The following is a 21610-nucleotide window of genomic DNA, read 5'->3' as shown; positions in this document are numbered from 1 at the left end:
TCTTCCCCATGTGGATTATCCAGTTTTCCTAGAACCATTTACTGAAGAGATTGTCCTTTCCCCATTGTGTGTTCTTGGCACCTTTAACAAAGATCAAGTGACCATAAATGCATGGGTTTACTTCTTGGCTCATTATGCTGTTCCATTTGTCTACGTGTCTGTTTTTATGCCACTGCCATGCTGTTTTGATACTACAGATTTGCAGTAGATTTGCAATAAGGTACTGTGATGCCTCCAGCTTTGTGTTGGAAGTGGGGCCTGGTGGGAGGTACTTAGATCATGGGATTGGGTTTCTCATGAATGGTTTAGCATCATCCCTCCTTGGTACTGTCCTTGCAATAGTAGAGTTCTCATGAGACCTGGTCATGAAAGTGTGTGGCACCAACCCCCTCTCTCTCTTTCTCCTGCTCCAACCACATGAGGTGCCTGCTTCCGCTTCACCTTCCGCCACGATTTTTTTTTTTTTTTTTTTTTAAGATGGAGTCTTGCTCTGTCGCCCAGGCTGGAGTCCAGTGGCGCGCTCGGCTCACTGCAAGCTCCACCTCCCGGGTTCACGCCATTCTCCTGCCTCAGCCTCCTGAGTAGCTGGGACTACAGGCGCCTGCCACCACACCTGGCTAAATTTTTTGTATTTTTAGTAGAGACAGGGTTTCACGGTGTTAGCCAGTATGGTCTCAATCTCCTGACCTCGTGATCCGCCCACCTTGGCCTCCCGAAGTGCTGGGATTACAGGCCTCAGCCACCGTGCCCGGCTGCCTTCTGCCATTATTCTAAGTTTCCTGAGGCTTCCCCAGAAGCTGAGCAAATGCCAGCATCATGCTTCTCATATAGCCTGTGAAACTGTGAGGCAATTAAGCCTGTTTTATTTACAAATTACCCAGTTTCAGGTATGTCTTTATAGCAATGCAAGGATGGACTAATCCACCATCCTCGAAGCATGACTGCAACCCAGCCCCCCTACCCAGCCGGACAGCCATGTGACAACCATCCCCTGAGCTCATTCACCACCATACAATGCCATAAATGTTTTCAAATAATTATGAAGTAATAAAGAATAATCTACACACACACACATACACACACAGGTTGAAAACACAATAATTGCAATAAAATCAAATTTTAACATTTTGGTTACCTTTAATATATTTGGGAACAAATACTGGTGACAACATATTTTAAGTACATAAATAACTCAGAAAAGTCGTATCTTTTATTCTGGAACTCTACTGACCTTATCTGTAAAAAGAACCTAGTTTTATAAGAAAAAGGGGGTGAGGGAGGGGAAGAAAGAAATGGGTAGACTGAAGAGGAATCAAAGCTCAGGATTCTTCACAAGTGCAGCAGCTTCCACAGTTGGCCCAGAGGATGGTAGTTGCATATACCAGGTTACACTAACCTCAACAAGACGTAGTTCTCAGACACAAATGTGTCCAGTGGATAAAACCTCAGCTGCAGAAATAGATTTTAGCAATATCCAAAGACATTCCAGGGTCCGGTAGGAAGAACAAAAGTATGGCAAAATTGAAAACTACCATGGACTTGGCAGCATCCAAGGGCATCACCACGGGGGCTCTTTCATGCATAACGAGAGTCCTGCAAACTCAACCAAAGTTTTGGGATGTAAATGTAACCAGTTTCATCAAACTGTCACACAGCAGTGCAGTGGGATATAAAGACAGCCTGTGGACTTAGGGCACAGGGGCCCAGCTGCACCCAGAAGCCTTGACAGGATGCTGGAGCCTGGGGCTCAGTGGTACAGGCTTGTCCATCAAAGCCCCATCCTCAGGCTGGGGCTCAGGTTCTGGGCCCGAAGCTGTGCATGTTGTGCCCGCCAAGAGGGGCCTCTTGGCTGGAGTCTGGAGGGTCAGCTCCTGAGCTCTCAGTTTCTGAGGAGGGCGACCACGACCACGTCTGCCATTTGATGGGTGGATAATCTGTGCAGATGGACCAGGGGTGGATGATAGAGTTGAGCTGGGCTTCCTAGAGCTGTGCACAGCAGCAGCCTGGGGCTGCGTAGCAGTGCCACTAACTGCAGATCGGCGTGGGAGTGAAGAGCACACAAGGGTGTGGCACCGTGTCCCACTGCGGGCAGCCATAGGCCAAGGGGAATGCCGGGCCCAGTGGGAAGGGAGTTGTCTCAGGCCCAGCGCTGCTCTCCTGGGTAAATGGACCTCCTTCTGGGTGTTCAGCTCTTGGCTGGCTGGTACCCTGGGCTCCACGTGGTCCACAACTGCCCGGTCTTGCCCACGTTTCCACAGCTCATAGCGCTCAGGTTGCAGGATGCGCACGAAGGCGTCCATGGAAAAGGTCACCCTTGCCTCCCCACAGCTACACTGAGAGGCCATTTTGCCATAATCAATCCATCGTGGAGTGGCAAAATTGATGGCCTCTGCGCAGTTGAAACCATGGTTGAAGCCAGCATGGTAGCCATAGGGAAAGGTCACCATGAATTCTCCAGCCTCCTGAGTTATGCGATTGAAGGGAATCCCATTTTCCTTGAGAACTGTAGGCGAGATGAGGGCCACCTTGTGCCGCAGGAAGGCCCCACAGCCCCGGGAACTGCCTGGGAAAAGCTCCCTGGCCAGGCGTTCCAGGCGCTGGCCATGTTCTGGGGGCACCACATACCAAGTTTTGGGCTCCCCAAGGTGCAGGTAGTTGATGCTGTAAAGGTCCATGTCCTCCGTGTGCCAAGCAAACGTGGTCTTCCACATGCCAAAGTACAAGTAGGGTGTGTTGACGCCTTCTATGACAACCCCACATTCCTTTTCCAGCAGGTCCTGAATTGTTCCCAGGTGCCCAAGATTCCATTGTTTAGTGTTTTCATCAAACAAGGAGCCACTGATGTCAGCACCATAAATCGGTGAATTATAGATGCGGTTCTTCCAGTATTTTCGCTCCAAATCTTCAAAATTCTGGTGTGGTGGAGTCTGATATTTTTTACTGTTTGCCAAATGGCGATACTCCCCCACCGTCATGGCTTTCTTTTTTTTATGGTATTGAGTAAACACCCCTGCCCGCCCAGAGGCCACCTGCTGGAGGGGAGTGGCTATTAAGATTTCACTGATATTATCATAGGTCTCTCTGGCTTTCCATTCTTTGGGTGGAATTATCTTAGCTAAACCAGCTCTGTGTGCACCTTGGGATTCCATGTAAGCAATATATTTATCAAAATCATTAAACTCTTCTTTGGTTGGATGAAATATCATTATGTTACAATTTGGATTCTGGGCACAGTTGGCCTTAGACTTCATAGTTTCCGTTTAATAAGCAGTAAACTTTAGTGTTTAGGTATGTTCCAGATAGTGGACAATATAGGAAAATGCTACTTAAAAAAAAAATTGGGTTGGTGTATCTATGAGGTAGCAGGATCTACCAGTGTACTTTTTTTTTTGCAAATGAGATGATAATCTTTCTTGGGCTTGTTTATTCACTAGTGAGATTCCACTCTGGGCAGCAGCTTTGCCCAGGCATTGATGTTCGCTGACCCTGCAACTCTGTTATGTTTCAGTTGCTGCTGGGCTCTGTCTTCTTAAAGTCTATTGAATTACTCAGACCTGGGGGTATGACCCAAATGTAGCAGAGTATGTCCTCAGTGTTTAGAACAAAATCTAAAAGACAGAATACACAGAGATTGAAAATTAGTATTTGGAAAAAAGTATTAGGCATCCAGAAATTAAATACCAGAATAGAATACTAATATTACAAAGAGAGGCTAAAATTTTATAAGATTGATAATTCAAGTGGAGGTGTGGATGTGGAATAGTGGGAATTTTCATACCCTACTACAGAGAATATGAAGCACTATAATCACTTTGGAAAACTATTTGGACAGTATCTTCTAAAACTGAACATACACATGTTCTGTGATCCAACTGTTCCACATGCCTAGGAAATGTGTATGGTTGTGAGCTGAAAGTCACATCCAATAATGTTCATAACAACATTGTTTCTGGTAGCCAAACACTGTAAACAACCCAAATGTCCATCAGCAATAGAATAAATAAGTACACTGCAGTATATTCACACAACAGAATACCATATAGCAATGAAGATAAACAAAAGCCACATGAAAATGCAGTTTTATAAAGATCAATACTAACATTATCAAGGCTCAAAAGAATACCTATTACATAATTGCATTTATATAAAGATGAAAAGGAGGCAAAGTAATCTATGTTTGAATTGTTTCTTGGCCTTTTGGCTAAGATCAAGTGTAGTTATCTATGTTTGAAGTCAGAGTAGTGGCTACCTTGGGGAAAGAGGGGTTGTTGTGTAGGGGGGCTTAAGGGGATCTCTTGAGTAAAGTTAATCTGTTCAGAACCTGGGTGCTGGTTTCATACCCATCAGAATAACTCATTGTGTTAATTCATCAAGGTATGATGATTTTCACAAATTTCTGTATGTTCATTTAAAAATAGGGTTTAGGAGGAAAAGCATTGAAGACAACTAAGAGGCATATTTCATTGTATTAAAAGGAAAAGAAAGAATGACTGAAAATAAATTATACATTCAAATGATAAAGGCAGCAAATTACAGTTAAGGGAAAGAAAGAGGAATGGTACAGAAATAACAAAGAATAAAGATGATGTGTTTCCTTAACTCATACTGTGTGACTTTGCAGTGTCTCCTATCCCTTGCACAACTGGTATCAGCCCTACACGGACCAATCTAGCATGACAGGAATTTTCCCCCATGGAGAAGGGCCATTCAAAAGAGATGATGAAACCAGATAGTAAGGTTCCATCAGGGTTAGGATTTTTCCAGGCAAGTATACCTCAGTGAGAAAGAGATAAGGTTGTTGATGGGTTGAATGGAGAATGAACCATTATATCTATCCTGGATAAAAAAGGAAATAAGAACTTGAAGGAGCTTCGTGGGCTAGATTTCTCTATTTGGTCAAATAATTCTGTTAGGACACTAGGAAAGGGAAGCTCAAAAGAGACGGGGATGCTCGAAACAGATTTTTTAAACTAGGGGCAGTTTTTAACTGAGTGCCTATTTTACTGATGTCTTGACATCTTCCTGAGTTTTGACTTTATGCTATTATTCAACTTCAAACTGTTTCTCGCCTCCCACATTCTCTCTCCCAAACTTTCCTTTCTTTGTCAGTTCTTAAGTTCCACTCCTTCCCAAGTAGATGAACTTGACCGTTCATCTTCTTTTACTGTCCCAATAAAACAGCACATCTTCTTTCATATCCTGTAGTTCTCTTGGCACTTATCACTTCTACCTTATATAATGTGAAGTGTCACTTTATTTAGCACTTCATTTAGCCAGGCACCTTATTAAGCACTTTATAGTATCCTATTCAAAACTCACAACTAATCTATGAAGTTGGTACTATCATTATCCCCATTTTATGGAGAAAGAAACCAAGGTATAGAGAAATTTATAACTAACTCAATAGCTTGTGTTTCCAGTCTCTACAATTATGTCTATCCTTGACTTATCTTCCATATAAAAAGCATTGAGAACATGATCTGTGTCTTGTTCACTATTGTGTTTTCCAAGAATATTGGTATCTTATATATTGTAGGCACTCAAAACATTTTTATTAAATAATTAAATGAGTTGGCACACACTTCCCTCTGTCTCCTATTGATTACACCCCATCTTTCTTACTGTTCTCCCTCCTCTCAGGAGAAGAGAAAACACTGCTTTCTAGGGCTAATTTCTCCATCTGAACTCCTTAAATCAACATATCCCACTTGCTCCAGGACTATGTTGAATTAAATAATCGGTTATTTTTCTCTTTATTAAATTATCAGTCATCAATCTCTTTCCTAATTTTAGCTACTGTCCTTACTCCCTCTCTCCCTCCTCTCAGGCTCCTCTCTCTCTCCCACCCAACCCCAGGTTCTGCCCCCACCTTTCTACTGACATTGTTCTCCGTAAATCATCAGACTGACTCCCAAATTCTGCTCCAGGGGTTACACTTCACCTCTCCACATCACTGGTTCACAGAACACCTCCCCCTTCCTCCTAAAACTCCTGCAACCTCTAGGGCACTGATACTTCTTTTAACACTGGTTCTTTTCTTTCTTCTGGGTTCTACCTCCTCTTCTACCACACACATGCAGACATCTCAAAGTTCAATTTTTATCCCTCTTAACTTTCTTTCTCTCTTAAAATTTCCTATTTATAATCAGGGCTTCTGTTAGTACTATGCTGTTTCCTTTTAAACATGTTATTTATTGTCATAACTTTCTCCAATAACTGACTCTCTCCTAAGCTTCTGCTTTCCTTCTCCAACTTGGATGGCCCAGTGAGTCCCTGAAAGTCAACTGGTTTAATACAAATTGATGATCTTTCTCCTGAAACTAAGTTACTCCTTTATGTGTCTTTTATTTCTACCAAGGGCAGTATTGTGTTATTGTAGTCACCACTGACTATTACATCTCCCTTTTCCCAGACATATGGTCAGTGCCTGTCAGAGGATCCAATGATAGTCTACTGTGAGGCCTCAAAGACATCTAGACACCCCAGGGTGTACTCTCTTTATCTTCCTTATAGAAGAACCCAAGGATCCAGCTTGTCTTCCTCTCCTACTTAAAGCTGTCACTACTGAAGCGAGACATTGAGGACGTACAAGTGACAAGATTACCTGTATCATATGATAGTCTCCCAATCTCATCCCAATTTTTTAATCTTAAAAATTATTCTACAATGATTCTATTACGAATTCTTTACATTTTTGGAATATAAAATATTTCATTATTTCTACTAGAAAATTTGCTCTAAAGAAATGAAAAGAGAAAAGTGAGACAATTTAGAAGGATAATTAAATATCAGAAACTTAAATATCATGCTGAGGGTCTTTCCCTCAAGAAATAACAAAATGCTGACTATGAAAATCACACAAATCCATATTTCTTTTTGAATATACAAGTAAAATAAGCTTTAGGTTGAGCAGTTTGTATCTGTTTTATAAACTGCTTTATTTCTTTTCTACATTTCTAAGGATTCTAGGAAGAATGATGCAATATCTCCTTATACATATAGTCTTCAGGTGTTGCATATCAAAAGAAAATACTACAATTCATAAGTGTGACTGCACTCCAAAAAAAAAAAAAAACTGCTTAGAATTTGCCAGGTACAATGACGGAGTGACCCTTCAGTGTTCTAGCCAAATGTGTCACTTCTCTATGTCTTCAATGGTTGCTTTTGTTGTGAGACTACTTCTTGCTTCTTTCAACTGGAACCATAGCTACCAGTAGAGAATAATTACACTGTCACTTGATAGTCTTCCATCTTACCTTACCCACAGTAATCACAATAAGGCAGAATTCGTCATCTAAGAAAACTTGACAGTTCTGACAACCAAAGAAAAGTATTTTCTTCTTATCAGAATAATTTAAAAATAATACTTGATCCCTTAAAATTAATGGATTTCTGGAAATAAGAAAGTCTTTCTTTGGGTCTTTTAGAAATAATGCCTCCTAAGCTTCTTGCTGTGTGTGTGTATGTTGGGGGGTGTTAAACTGGGGAAGTTAAGAAGTGAAGCTGAGTAAGTTTAACAGTCCCTTTCACTGCAGCCCTTGCCCAAACTGTTTGTCTTTCTTGCTGCATATGTATTTCAAATCTATTACTTCAAGTGGGGGATTGTTGACAAAATGCCTCAGACATCAGCCCTTGTTTCTTCTGACAGTCAGTATCTAAATGCTATGTTTAATCAAATTTTTTTCTCAGTTAGAAAATCTATGACTTATTTAAAATAATTTATAAGCATAATATATTTGATAACTGAAAAAATTCTACTCTATGTAGACAAGTGATTAAACTTTTCCTGTGTTATTGGACAGCTATTTTGTTTTCACTTTTCCACGATTATTACTAATCACTTTTACTTAAATATGTAGTCCGTATTTCAGTATCTAAGACAGTACATCCCGTAAAATATTGGTTGAATGAAACTTCTTAGATTAGATACTTACAAATGAAATTACATTATAGAATTTAAATATTTTAAGATCTTTAATACATGTCGCCAAAACTTTAAAGAAAAAGCATATTTTACATCCTGAACACTGACCAACTTTACTTTGAAAAAATATATATTTCACTAATTTTGGTAAGTTAAAAAGTTAGATCAAGTTTTAATTTACATTTCTTGGACTACCACTAAGGTTGATTTTGATTTTTTTCGTAAATATTAGTCTTTTGGATTTCATCTTATGTATTGGTTCATATCCTTTGCCTGTTTTTTTCTAATAGGGTCCCAGGGTGTTTTCTTACCTAGTTATATAAACATTTTACATATTAATACATGAATATTTTACATATTAAACCCTTTTGTTAGATATGTTAACAGTTTTTTGCCAGTTTGTCATTTAACTTGTATTTCTTTACATTTATTTAACAAAAATGTTTTTGACATACAATGTTTTATTTTCCTTTGTAATATTTTTCATGCTTTTCATGTTTAGAAAGTTATAATACTTCTTCATCTAGATGGAGATAAATATTATTCTATAGTTTTTTCCTTCGTATATGCTAATTGTACCTTTAATTCTGATTTTAATTATACCTTTAATTCTGTATTTTGGAGAGGGGGGTTATTAACTTTTGAAATTATTGTGTGGGTATTGGTGTGAGCATGAGTATGAAGAGGATATGAATATGATTCTTGGTTCTTTACAGATGACCTGTTCATTATATGTGTTGTTTATTTTAGGTTGTTCATCTCTCTATCAACATTTATAGAAGCTTTTTTTGAACCCATATTCTTAAATTTTATCCATCTCAAAAATGAAGTTCTTTAATTTTAGGATTTTTTTTTTTTTTAGTTCTTTGATTTCCTCTACTCCTTTTCATCTGTATATTAACTCCTCTTATTTGGATATTGGACCTCTCATGGATTAGACCTCTAATTTTTACCTCTTTGTTTTCCCCTCCCCAAAATTTTCTATTCCTTTATCATTACATTTTATCTTCTAAAAAATTTCTTCATCTTTATCTCTAAACTTCCTCTGTCTTTTTCATTTCTCCAATCAAATTTTTAATTTCCAGTGATCATTTCTGTTACCTGTGAGTTCCTGCATGTATGTACATTGATTTGATTTCTTTCTTATTGTCTTATTCTTGCTTCATGGGAGCATTTCTTATCTCTCTAGAAATACTAAAATCTCAATGGTTTTTGAAATTCTGTTTTGTTTTTCTCCCTGCATGGTCTGTTTCTTTGAAATTGCCTTTTGTCCATTTTATCTTTCATTTTTTTGCTTTGGTCTCTTTCATATTTAAGGCTTTCCTCAAATGTCTGGTAGCCTTTAGTAATTGCCTTATATATAAAAGTACAGCACAAAAAAGGCAGATTAGAAGCTCAGGGTACATGAATTGTTTTAGTGATTATGCTTCCCTGCATGATATTCTAACTGGGCGGTTTCCTAGGTGAACTCCTAACACTGGTATTTCTAGAGCTGGTCATATTCAATGCAAAAGATGCTTCAGTCTTTCTCCTGGAGGGTACAGGTCTGACTTTCCTCCCAAATGGCAAAAGAGGCTACACATTTCTAAAAGTACCCTACTTGTACAGTTCACTTTATCAACTTATTTTCCCTAAGACAACCACCCTCTCAAAAGTATCTGGAAATTCCCAGTCCAGAGGCCACCTTTTTCCCTACTCTAGAACATGAAGTTCAATCTTTTGCCAGGGTGTAAGAGGGGCAGTTTATCCAGCTGCTTAGAGGAGGGTGGGAACCTAGGGCTCTGTTTTGTTAGACAGATTTCAACAAATTCTCCTTAGCCTCATTTTAACTGTCATTCCCAGAGGTACCTAATGCCATGACATCCTAAGCCTTTTGGGTTCTGTAGAGACAACTGTGTTGCTTCTTGGCTTTCCTCATTACCAATTTAGGACTCAACTTTCCAGTGTTTGATAAATCAGTTTATACTTGTCCATCTGCTTTCCAATTTCCAAAACTGGCCACTATCTGTTTTCCTTTACCATTTTCTGTCTTTGTAAGTTCATTTCTTAAAACAAAAATCCTGTTACTGTCACTTTAGGGAGGTTTGGAAAGGGAACAAAGTAAATGATTGTGTTTAAACCACATCTTTATTGCTTGTTTCCCAAATTTATCTCTCAATTTTCTTATACAAACTTAGTTCCAGTCAAATACTCCTAATCATTGTCCTTGACTCTATGCTTTTCTTCCCTTGCTTCACTTATCTCTTCCTTCTCTTTTATAAGTTATAAACTCTGCCTTACAGACCAATCTGAGGCTCTCCTACATCAGGGATCCTATCTCAGGATACCAACCTCAGACCTTGGTGAGAATTCTATCTTCTATACTCCATGAGTGCTACATTTATTTGGTGCTTAATACAAGCTGTTGAGGCGGCAGCTCTCCAGAATGTGTCTTACTTGACAAGCAGCTTTCATCTCTAATGGGCACTTGTCTTAAGGGAATAAGTCTCTTCCATGAGATGTGCTTGCTTCTCTCTCCAAAATATCTGCATGTCTCTGACCCAAAAGCTTTGATAGACCCTTTCTGATAAGCTGCATGAGAAAAGGAAGGTAAGGCTGAGTGGGACACCTGAGGTGAGGAGTTCAAGACCAGTCTGGCCAACATGGTGAAACCCTGTCTCTACTTAAAATACAAAAATTAGCTGGATGTGGTGGTGGCCTGTAATCCCAGCTACTTGGGAGGCTGAGGCAGAAGAATCACTTGAACCTGGGAGGTGGAGGTTGCAGTGAGCTGAGATCATGCCATTGCACTCTAGCCTGGGCAAGAAGAGTGAAACTCTGTTAAAAAAAAAAAAAAAAGAAAAAAGAAAGAAAGAGAGAGAAAGAGAGAGAGAGAAAGAAGGTTAAAGGGCAACTTTTCCTGTATCTTTTGTGCCTACAAATGCCAGTATTTGGTGTGGACTTCTTTTTATGAACATCTAGAGAAGTGTGGATATAAAGGAGAAAGACACATGGCAGCAAGTATCAGGCATGGACAGCATAGATTAAATTGTGACATAAAACCCAAAGTTTGGGACTTGGCCTTTAAATCCAGCATCTTAAGTGCATCATTATTATTTCATTGTGACATATAATAAATTGAACATGGGATTATTAACCTCATTCAAATCATCTTTATTTTCATCTGTTGCACGGATACTGCAGCAGTAACAGTGGTTATCTGGCAGCAGAGAGAGGCAGGAGCCAGAAGTCTTCCTGCTGAATCCATCTACAAGGACACACCACTCCATTGAGTTTTAAGGAATTATCTAATATATGCTTCTTTGGACTGTTAATACATTTTAAATACATGTCTTCAGTAGCATGTAAGTTTGGACTTACATGGACTCTCCCAGAGATTCTGTAAACTACTCAATAACTTTTTTAACTTTTAAAAAAAATCCCCTTTGGCTTAAAGTGAATTCTATATACATGAATAAATTTTTATTTATTCTGCAGTTAATAATTGTCTCATTCTTTCATTTGCTTGGCTTTACACTTTATATTAATTCATTCCCAGATTCATTTCCAGAAAGGTAAATCTCTTCTAAATGCATAAAACACATCTGGTACTGAATCAGATTTCTTTTCTCAGAAATATTCTTACTGGAGCCCTCAGATGCTTACTTAAATCTAGACTGATTAGTCTTTAGGTTGTTGCATGACGTGCATCTTGAGGTTTCTAGTCATTGTAATCCTGGGGGATCCCTTCCCCTCTCAATTATGTTAGATCCTGATTCCCTCCATCTCAAGTCTCCTTCTTGGTTTACTCCCTTGTGTTGGTAAAGCATATCTACCAGGAGCATCCTTAGAAGCTTCATTAGAGATTATTAAGTAGCTCACAAAATCTCAGCAGGACCAGAGACTAGGGATTGGAGCCTGTGTATCCAGGAACAATATCCAGATTACCAAACAATAGTTAGGTATTTCTATACATCCTCTGGTCAAAGGCACCAAAGACTCTGGGCAAGGGACATTTCCAATTAGAGTCTAAGCTACTGCTGCCTCTGAAAGGTCACTGTCTCTCACTACCCTTCTCCAGGAACAGAGCCTTCATGAAATCTACTTCCTCATATTTCTTTACATTATAGTCCTCCATGGGAATGTCTGATTGGAAGAGTCTAAGTCATATCTCTATGTCTTCACTGCAATAGATGCTGGATAATTGAGTTCCGGCTCTGACCTTGGTGAGGCAGGGATCATAAAGTTGGGAGGTTTACCGAAAAATAAAAAGGGAATTTTAAAGTTACTGGATGGACACAAATATCACAACTCTCTCCCGAAGTATGCATGTCTGAGTCTGAAAATGTCTTTGTTCTATTCTCGTGCTTTTCTTTCAGGATTTTCAAGACATTGTTCTGCTGAATTCTACCTTCCAAAAATCCAAAACTTGTTTTTTGTTCCTTTTTGTAATCTGTCTTTACTCTCTAAACAGTATTAGGGTATTCTTCTGTTCCTTGTTTTCTGAGATTTCATTAAGATATAATTGGTAAGTCTTCTTTGTCAATTATTGTGCTAGAATTTTCAATATAGAAACTCATGTTGTTCCTTGCTGTGAAATTGCCTTACATTATTCCTTTGACATTCCTTTCTATATTTTCAGTTTTCTCCTTCTCTGGAAATACCATCAGACAGCAAATACCGTTAGACAGCAACCTCTTGATTGATCCTCTAATTTTCTTTACTCTCCATTTCCTAATGCTTTTTCTTTGGTTATTATTTTCCAAACCTTCTGGCAATTATTTTTAATTTCCAGGAATTTTTTTTGTTCTCTGAATATTCCTTTCATTATATATTTCTGAAATTTTCCATGGCTGCAGATTTTCTCTTCTCTTCTTACAGTATTATAAGAATTTTTAAGTTTTATTTGCTCTCTACATTGTGTCTGTTTCCTCTGAGTTTGCCCTTCCACAATGTCTTGGTTTCTGTCTTTCATGTTAAACGTTTTCCTCGTATGTCTAGTTATTCTTGGCTTGTATTTGAGTCAGGCACTAAAGAGTTGCGTTTGCTACGTATGACTGGTAGGCATCATTGCGAGTGCTCCTACAGGAACCTATTCATTTCCTTTGAAGATGGGGGCACCTGTCAGTAGTTGAAGGTAAGACTATAATGAAAAGACTCTACATTTATATGTTTATCTCCTTTGATATTGGGGCCCGAATTTGTGGTGTCCGAGTTTTTGTTTTGAGAAACAAAAACCTGCATTCCAACCAGCCAGAACTGAAACCTTAATATTTTATCAAATTTGCTTCAAGTAGTTTTTAAACAACTTTATTGAGATATAATTTACACAACACAAAATTCATCAATTTTAAGTGTACACTTCAAAGATTTTTCATATATTTACAGCGCTGTGTGACCATCACCAAAACCTAATTTTAGAATACTTCTATCACTTCAAAATCAAACCTTGTTCCATTTGCAGTCACAGCTCATTTCCACCCCCAACTCCATGCAACCACTAATCTACTTTCTATCTCTATAGATTTGCCCACTCTGGACATTTAATATAAATGGAATAATATGTAATATTTTGTGTCCGGCTTCTTTTACTCCACGTTTTTGAGGTTCAACCATGTTGTAGTATATATCAGTATTTTGTTTCTTATGACCAAATCATAATCTATGGTATGGATATACTGCATTTTACTTATCCATTCATCATTTGATGGACAATTGGGTTGTTTTCATTTTGGGACTATTATGAATAATACTGTTATGAACATTCATGTACAAGTTTATGTGTGAACATGTTTTTATTTATCTTGGGTAGATACCTAGGAGTATAATTGCTGAGCCATGTGATAACTCCATGTTTAACGTTTTAACAAATTGCTACAGTTTTTCAAAGTAAATGTAACATTCATAACCAGCAATACATGAGGGTTCCAATTTCTCAACATCCACATCAGTACTTGTTATTGTCTTTTTCATTACAGCAATTCTAGCAGGTAAAAAGTCATAATTTTTGTGGTTTTTAATTTTTTGTTTTTTAAGACAGGGTCTCACTGTGTTGCCCAGGTTGGAGTGCAGTGGCATGATCACAGCTCACTGCAGCCTCGACCTCCCAGGCTCAGGTAATCCCCCTGCCTCAGCCTCCCAAGTAGCTGGAACTAACAGGCGCACATCACCATGCCTGGCTAATTTTTTTTTTTTATTTTTTGTACAGACAGGGTCTCACTATGTTGCCCAGGCTGGTCTTGAACTTCTGGGCTCAAGCAATCCTCTCACCTTGGCCTCCCAAAGTGTTGGGATTACAGGTGTGAGCCACCATGGCTGGCCTCATTGTGGTTTTCATTTGCCTTTCCTTAATGACTCATGATATTGCACATCTTTTCATAAGCTTATTGGCCATTCATATATATATATTTGGAGAAATTTCTATTCAAATCCTTTGCTTATTCTTTGTTTTCTTATTACTGTGTTGCAAGAGTTCATTATGTGTTCTGGTTACAAGTCCTTTACTGGATATATGATTTGAAAATGTGGTCTCCAAGTCTGTAGGTTTTCTTTTCACTTTCTTGACTATGTCTTTCAAAGTGCACAAGTATTGAATTTTGATGAAGCCTGTCTTATCAATTTTTGTTGTTGCTTGTGCTTTTGGCTTTGTGTCTGAGAAGTTATTGCCCAGCTCAATATCACAAAGATTTTTCCTGTTTTCTTCTAGGTGTTTTATAGTTTTAGCTCACATTCAGGCTCACAATCAATCTTAATTTTTGTGTATGCTGTGAGGTAGGAATCCAAGTTCATTCTTTTGTATGTGGATATCGAGTTGTTCCAGCACCATTTGTTATTCTTTCTCCACTGAACTGTCTTGAAACTTTTGTTGAAAATCAATTAACCATAAACCTAAGGGTTTATTTTGGACTTTCAATTCTATTCCATTGAACCACGTCTATCCTTATAGCAATTAGCAATGTCTATTAGAGCTCTGTAGTAAGATCTGAAATAGAAAAGTGTGAGCCCTCCAAATTCTTTTTTTTTTTTCAAGATTGTTTTGGCTATACTGGTTCCTTTATATTTCTATATGAATTTTAGCACCGATTTTTAATTTCTGGGGGGAAAAACGCCAGTAAGAATGATGGTAGGATTGCATCAATCTGGAGATCAATTTGTAGAGCATTATCATCTTAATAATATTAAGTTTTCTGATCCATTGACATTGAATGTCTTTCCATTTAGCTTAACAATATTTTCTAGTTCCCAGTATATGTCTTGCACTTCTTTTGTTAAATTTATTCCTAAGCATTTTAATCTTTTTGACACTATTGTGAATGGAACTGTTTTCTAAATTTCGTTTTCACATTGTTCACTACTAATGCACAGAAATCAATTTATGTATATTGATCTTGTATCCTGCAACCTTGCTGGACTTCTTTTTTAGTTTTAGTGGTTTTTAGCAAGCTACCTAGGACTTTCTACATATAAGATCATGCAATCTGTCAATAAAGATAGTTTTAGTTCTTCCTTTTCAGTCTGAACTTCTTTTTCATGCCTAATTACCCTGGCAGTGTAATGCTGAATAAAGTAGTAAAAACAGATATCCCTTAAAAATCTTGCTCCTGCTACAAGTATTTTTAAGTAGAAATAAATAAATATTTCAGATGAAATGGGATTCTTTCTCTGATCTGAATCTTAAATCCTGTTCTCTCTCCCCCTGCCTATTGCAACTACTGTCATGAATAGGCTACAACGTCCATGTTTGGGTATCTTTTTGTGTGTATATGTGTTGGGTATCCATCAATAATACTGTTTTGTGTATCGCTATTATTTTTTTGAGACGGAGTCTTGCTGTGTTGCCCAGGCTGGAGTGCAATAGCACGATCTCGGATCACTGCAACTTCTGCCTCCTGGGTTTAAGCGATTCTCCTGCCTCAGCCTCCCAAGTAGGTGGGATTACAGGTGCCTGCCACCAAGCCTGGATAATTTTTTTTTTTTTTTTTTTTTTAGTAGAGATGGGGTTTCACCATGCTGGTCAGGGTGGTCTTGAACTCCTGACCTCAGGTGATCTGCCCGCCTCAGCTTCCCAAAGTGCTGGGATGAGAGGTGTGAGCCACCATGCCCGGCCTGCTATTGTTATTTTATATAAATAATTTTAGGCTAAATATGCTCGTTTTCTACAATTTTTATTTTTATTCATTTATTATGAGAAAGGGACTGGCTCTGTTGCCCAGGGTGGAGTGCAGTGGTGCAGTCTTGGCTCACTGCAACCTCCCTCTCCAAGGCTCAAGCCATCCTCCCACCTCAGCCTCTTGAGTAGTTTGGAACATAGGCGCAGGCTACCATGCCCAGTTAATTTTTCTATTTTTTATAGAGACAGGGATTTGCCATGTTGCCCAGACTGGTCTCAAACTCCTGAGCTCAAGCAATCTGCCAGCTTCAGACTCCCAAAGTGCTGGGATTACAGGCATAAGCCACCGTGCCTGGCCTCATTTTCTGTAATTTTTAAATTCAACATTAACAGTTTCAAGATATATTCATATACACATACACGCACATATGCACAGATACACATATGTATATATACATACACACACATACATACACTATATATGGTCTGTTATAAAAATATATTTTATTAATGCACTTTCCTGTTGGTGGGTATTTACATTATTTCCAGTGTTTCCTATTACTTTCAGTACTGTGTGTGTTCTCTTTCTTATATGTGACAATTTATCTAGGGTAGATACTTTGAATTATCATTTCTAAATGATAAAGAAACAACATTTTTATTTTACTAGGCAATGTCAAATTGCTCTACCTAGTGGCTATCCTAATTAACCTATGTACTAATAGGAGTTTCTGTTTCGAGGGCATTTGATAAAATGATTTATCTCCTTTTATTTTATTATTGTAGTTGTTGTTATTGTTATTATTGTGTGACTTGTTTACTGGTGAAGTCAAGTACTTTTTCACTGATTTATTTCTTTTGTGGGTTTCGGTTTTCTGAATTACCAGTTATACCTTTTGCCCACTTTTTCAGTTAGATTGCTTTCTTTTTCTAGTGATTTTTAAAAGTTCTTTAAATGTTTGGGATAATTTTATGTCTATTGTATTGTTGCAAATAACTTAGCACACCACCTCCATTTACTGTTTATGATTTTTCTGATATTTGAAAAAATTAAATGTAGTCAAATTTATTGATCTTTTCCATTATGATTTGTGCCTTTATGTACTGTTTAAGTAATCCATGTATTCTTTGGGGTCAAAAAGATCACATTTTCTTGTCATTGTTTTCTTTGCTTTTCACTTTTGTTTTGCCCATTTAGAATACTGTGTTGTTATTGTAAGAAAGAGAACTTTTTTTTTTTTAAGAAATCCAGTTGTTTGCCACCATTTTCCCCATTCAGTTAGAATCTTTTTCTCACATATGCTAAGTTACAATGTAAGGATAGATGTCTTTCTAAACTCTTCATCTGGTCTATTTATTTATTTGTACATTGCTATGCCAATGTTAGATTGTTTTAATTACTAAAGTTTTATACTTAGGATAATTGGTAAGGCAAGTCTCCATGTACTTATTCAACTTTTTTCAATATTATCTTGGGTATATTTACAGAGTAAAACTTCAGTATTCATTTTAGAATAAATCTGTCAGGTTCTGTCAAATACTGTTAATTTAAATTGGGAATGCATTGAAATTAAAGGAAAATTAGAGGTGTATTTTCATAGCTCCCGCATTGATCATTCCCACCAATTAACTGGTATATTTATACATTTATTCAGATCTTGTTGCATGTATATCAATGAAGCTTCAGATTTGCATCAAAAAGGTAGTGAATCTGTCTTCTTAGATAAAATCTTAGGAACTTTATAATTTTTTGAGTGTACTATAAATGGAAATTTTTTTCTATTAAGTTTTCTTATTATTTATTGATCTTACATCCCTTTTCAAACCTTGTACCTCTTATTTCCTATTAGTTCTATTAGCTTGGCCATTAATTCTAGAATTCTCTGTGTAGATAATATTTTCTAGGAAAAAAATCATAAAAATTATGTCTTCTTTTTTTAATAGTCATGTCTCTTACTCTTTTTTTTTTTTAGAAATAGGGAAGTCTTAAGTAACTAGATATGATCTCTAGCAAAATGTTGAACATTGACTGAGTTGGTACAAATTCTATACTCATCTAAGATTTTAATAAGAGTGGCTCTAAACTTTGACATTAATTATATCCTATCATTTACCATCTAAACTTTTGATGACACTTTTGAGAATAAAAGAAACCCAAGGATGACAGGCATAAAGCTGGACCCTACTGATCAAGCAGTTAAAAAGCAATAGACATATAAAACTCAGTTCTGCCAAGCTGCAGAATATATATTTTTCCAAGTTCTATAAAAAATTTAGAAAATTGACCATAACTGTGGCCATAAAACAAGCTTTAACAAATGTCAAACAGTTGAGAACAGTCAGAATATGTTATTTGACCACAAACAATGAAGTTAGTAATATCAAAGATAACTTAAAAATTCCCAAACTTATAAAATAAAAGGTATATTTCTAAATAAATTTTTAATGAGAAAATAAAAAATGGAAATTAGAAAATACTTTGAACTAAATGAAAATACTATATTTCAAATCTTGTAGGATGCAGGTAAATAGCATTAAAAGGGAAATTTATAAACTTAAATACATATTTAAGAAAAGGAAAAAGGTTAAAAAAAACTAAATGAGCTAAGCATCCATCTGAGGAAGTCAGAAAAAAGTAACAGCAAAGAAAGAAAAAGAAGAGAAATAATAAAAGACCGGAAACTGATGAAATAAAAAGCCAATATAAAATATGATGAACAAAACCAAAAGTTGGGATTTTTTAAAAAAGTCTAATAAAATTTAAAAGACTGGTGAAAATGAGGAAGAACAAAAATAGAAGGCACAAATAACCAATATCAACAAAGATAAAGAAGCCATCACTACAGATGCTGCAAACATAAAAGAGACAACAAAGAAGTATGAACAACTTTATGCCAATACAGTTTAACATTTCAATGAAGTAAATACATTTTTAGAAAAATATAACAGTGATACTGACAAAAGAATAAACAGAACAATAAATATATCCATAACCCTCAAGGGCACTGAAGCAGTAGGTAAAACTCTTCCCAGAAAATATACTCTAGGCCCAGATGGCTACACCAAGAAAGTTTAGTCGACATTCAAGAAAGATATACTTCCAATCTTAGATAAATTTTCTCAGAGAATAGAAAAAGAAAGAATACTTCCCAATTCATTTTATGGTACAAATCCCCAACAAGGATACTATGAGAAAAGAAAATAGGTCAATCTCGCTTATGAATATAGATGAAAAAATCCTAACTAAAATCTGAGCAAATTGATTCCAGCAATATATACATCATGACCTAGATGGGTTTATTCCAGTAATGAAAGGATGAAACTTTAGAAAATAATAGTGTAATAGCACATATTAACAAACTAAACAGAATCTCATTAGATGCAGAGAAAGTATTTGATAAAATTAATCAATTCATCATTCTTTCAGCAAATTAAAAATAGTAGGCAAAAATCTTAATAAAGTGCATCTATCCAAAACCTTCAGCCAAATCATACTTAATAATGAAAGTTATAAGTTTTCCCTTGCAGATCAGGAAAAAGACAAGGATGCTTGCTATCAGCATTTTTATTCAACATTATCTTGGAAGTCCTAACCAACATAAGAAGGGAAACAGAAAAGGAAGAAACAAAGCTGTCACTATTGGCAGATGACATGATTGTACATGTGACAAAATCCGAAAGATCTCTGAATAGACCCTTTGAATTAATAACACAGCTTAGCAAGTTCTCTGAATTTAAAATAGCTACATATAAAAATCAATGATATTTCTACACACCAGCAACAATGAGACAACCAAAATTTAAGGAAGACGCCATTTATAATAGCATTAAGCATTAAGTAACAAGACTAATGCTAACAAAAATTTGCAAAATTTCTATGAAGACAACAATATGAATGTACTTAGGGAAGCATATTAATATAAACTAAAGACATCCTAAACAAATATAACCTGTTAATAGATTTGAAGACTTAGTATTGTAAAAATGCCATTACATTTTTAAGAATGTTTTCTTAATCTGTAAATTAAATGTTATCACAATTAAAATTCCAAAAGTATTTTTGTGGAACTTGACAATTGGCTCCTGAATTTTATAGTAAAGTCCAAAGGGCCAAGAATAGCAAAGCCACTCTTATAAAAGTGAAACAAGGTAAGAATATCTGCTCCATCGGATTTCAAGGCCCCTTCTCCCAGCATGCCACACACAAAAATGAATTTCATGTGCAGCTATGAAAGCTTTAGAAGATAACACCTGAGAATATCATTATGACTTCCCAAGTAGGGACATTCGTAATCAAGAAATGCCATGCATTAAGCAAAAAGGAAAAGAACGATAATCTGAACCACTCTAAAATTAAAGATTGTTGTATATCAAAATACACCAAAAAGAGAAGCAGAGAGGCGGCAAATTGTATATGCAGCACAAATAAGTGACAGAGAACTATGCCTAAATTTAAGAAATCATAGAAATCCATAAAGAAAAGATGATTCAATAGAAAGATTTAAACAGATACCTCACAGAAGAAGAAATCCAAATGGACAATTAACATGTGAATTAATAATCAGGGAAATGCAAACTGACACCTCAATGATATATCACTATACATACACCAAATGAGCTAAAATTGAAAAGCTGGACAATATCAAGTGTGGTGAGATTATAGAACAAGAACTCTCATCCTGTTGATGAAATATATATATATGAAAAATGCACACACATGCACCTCTGCACATTTACAAAAATGTTCATTGTGGCATTATTTGCAATTATCACTACAATGAAAAGACAATTACTAGAATTAACAAGTTACAGTGTGTATTTTTATACAATGAAACTCTAAATAGTATATCAGAGCTACAGATAGCACATATTAAGTGGGAGGAATAAAGCAAAAACACAAAGGAATACATATTCATTTACATAAACATTTTGAACGTTTATATAAGATTAAAAAATTGGCAAGACTATTATCATTTAGAAATGCACACATTGGGCCAGGTGCGGTGGCTCACACCTGTAATCCCAGCACTTTGGAAGGCTGAGGCAGGTGGATCACTTGAGGTCAGGAGTTCGAGGCCAGCCTGGCCAACATGGTGAAACTCCATCTCTACTAAAAATACAAAAATTAGCCAGGCATGGTGGCAGGCACCTGTAATCCTAGCTACTCAGGAGGCTGAGGCAGGAGAATCCATTGAGCCTGAGAGAAGGAGGTTGCAGTGAGCTGAGATTGTGCCACTGCACTCCAGCCTGGGTGAGAGTGAGACTCTGTCTCAAAAATAAATAAATAAATAAATAAATAAATAAATAAATGCATATATTGGCATTTGTTGAAATTTGGGGGGGGCTTTATACTTGATTACTTTTTGTAAACATTCAATGTTTATTGAAAAGAATATATATTCTGCTCTGATTACAGTGAACTTTTTACGTGCACATAGAAATACAATAAGCATACATATATAATGCACATATATATGTACACACATATAACTTATATAGTAGATCAATGTTGCTGTTTGCTTGATCTGCTAGTCTAAGAGAAATTTATCTTAAAAAAATTCCCACCATGATTTTAGATTTGTCACTTTTTTTACTTT

At 36.6% G+C, this 21610-nt stretch overlaps 1 protein-coding gene across 2 annotated transcripts in view; it reads right to left on the bottom strand.

Annotated features, from left to right (window-relative positions):
• Nucleotides 1-1117: 1117 nt before the first annotated feature.
• Nucleotides 1118-21610, bottom strand: part of KDM4D (lysine demethylase 4D) — a 25772-nt gene continuing 5279 nt past the window's right edge. Inside the window, exons 3-4 of one of the 2 annotated variants that reach the window (XM_055283324.2) lie at nucleotides 10256-10495; nucleotides 1118-3608 (exon numbers count right to left, since the gene is read on the bottom strand). In XM_055283324.2, coding sequence (XP_055139299.1) covers nucleotides 1689-3251 — 1563 coding nt within the window. In that variant the 5' untranslated portion in view covers nucleotides 3252-3608; nucleotides 10256-10495 and the 3' untranslated portion in view covers nucleotides 1118-1688. The remainder of the gene's footprint in view (nucleotides 3609-10255; nucleotides 10496-21610) is intronic. The other variant, XM_055283323.2, reaches the window with a different exon arrangement.

The sequence above is a fragment of the Symphalangus syndactylus genome, chromosome 6 (genome assembly GCF_028878055.3).
Source record: "Symphalangus syndactylus isolate Jambi chromosome 6, NHGRI_mSymSyn1-v2.1_pri, whole genome shotgun sequence".
Taxonomy (NCBI): Eukaryota; Metazoa; Chordata; class Mammalia; order Primates; family Hylobatidae; genus Symphalangus; species Symphalangus syndactylus.
Note: the sequence above shows the minus strand (reverse complement) of the source record. Positions and strands in the feature narration are given on the sequence as shown.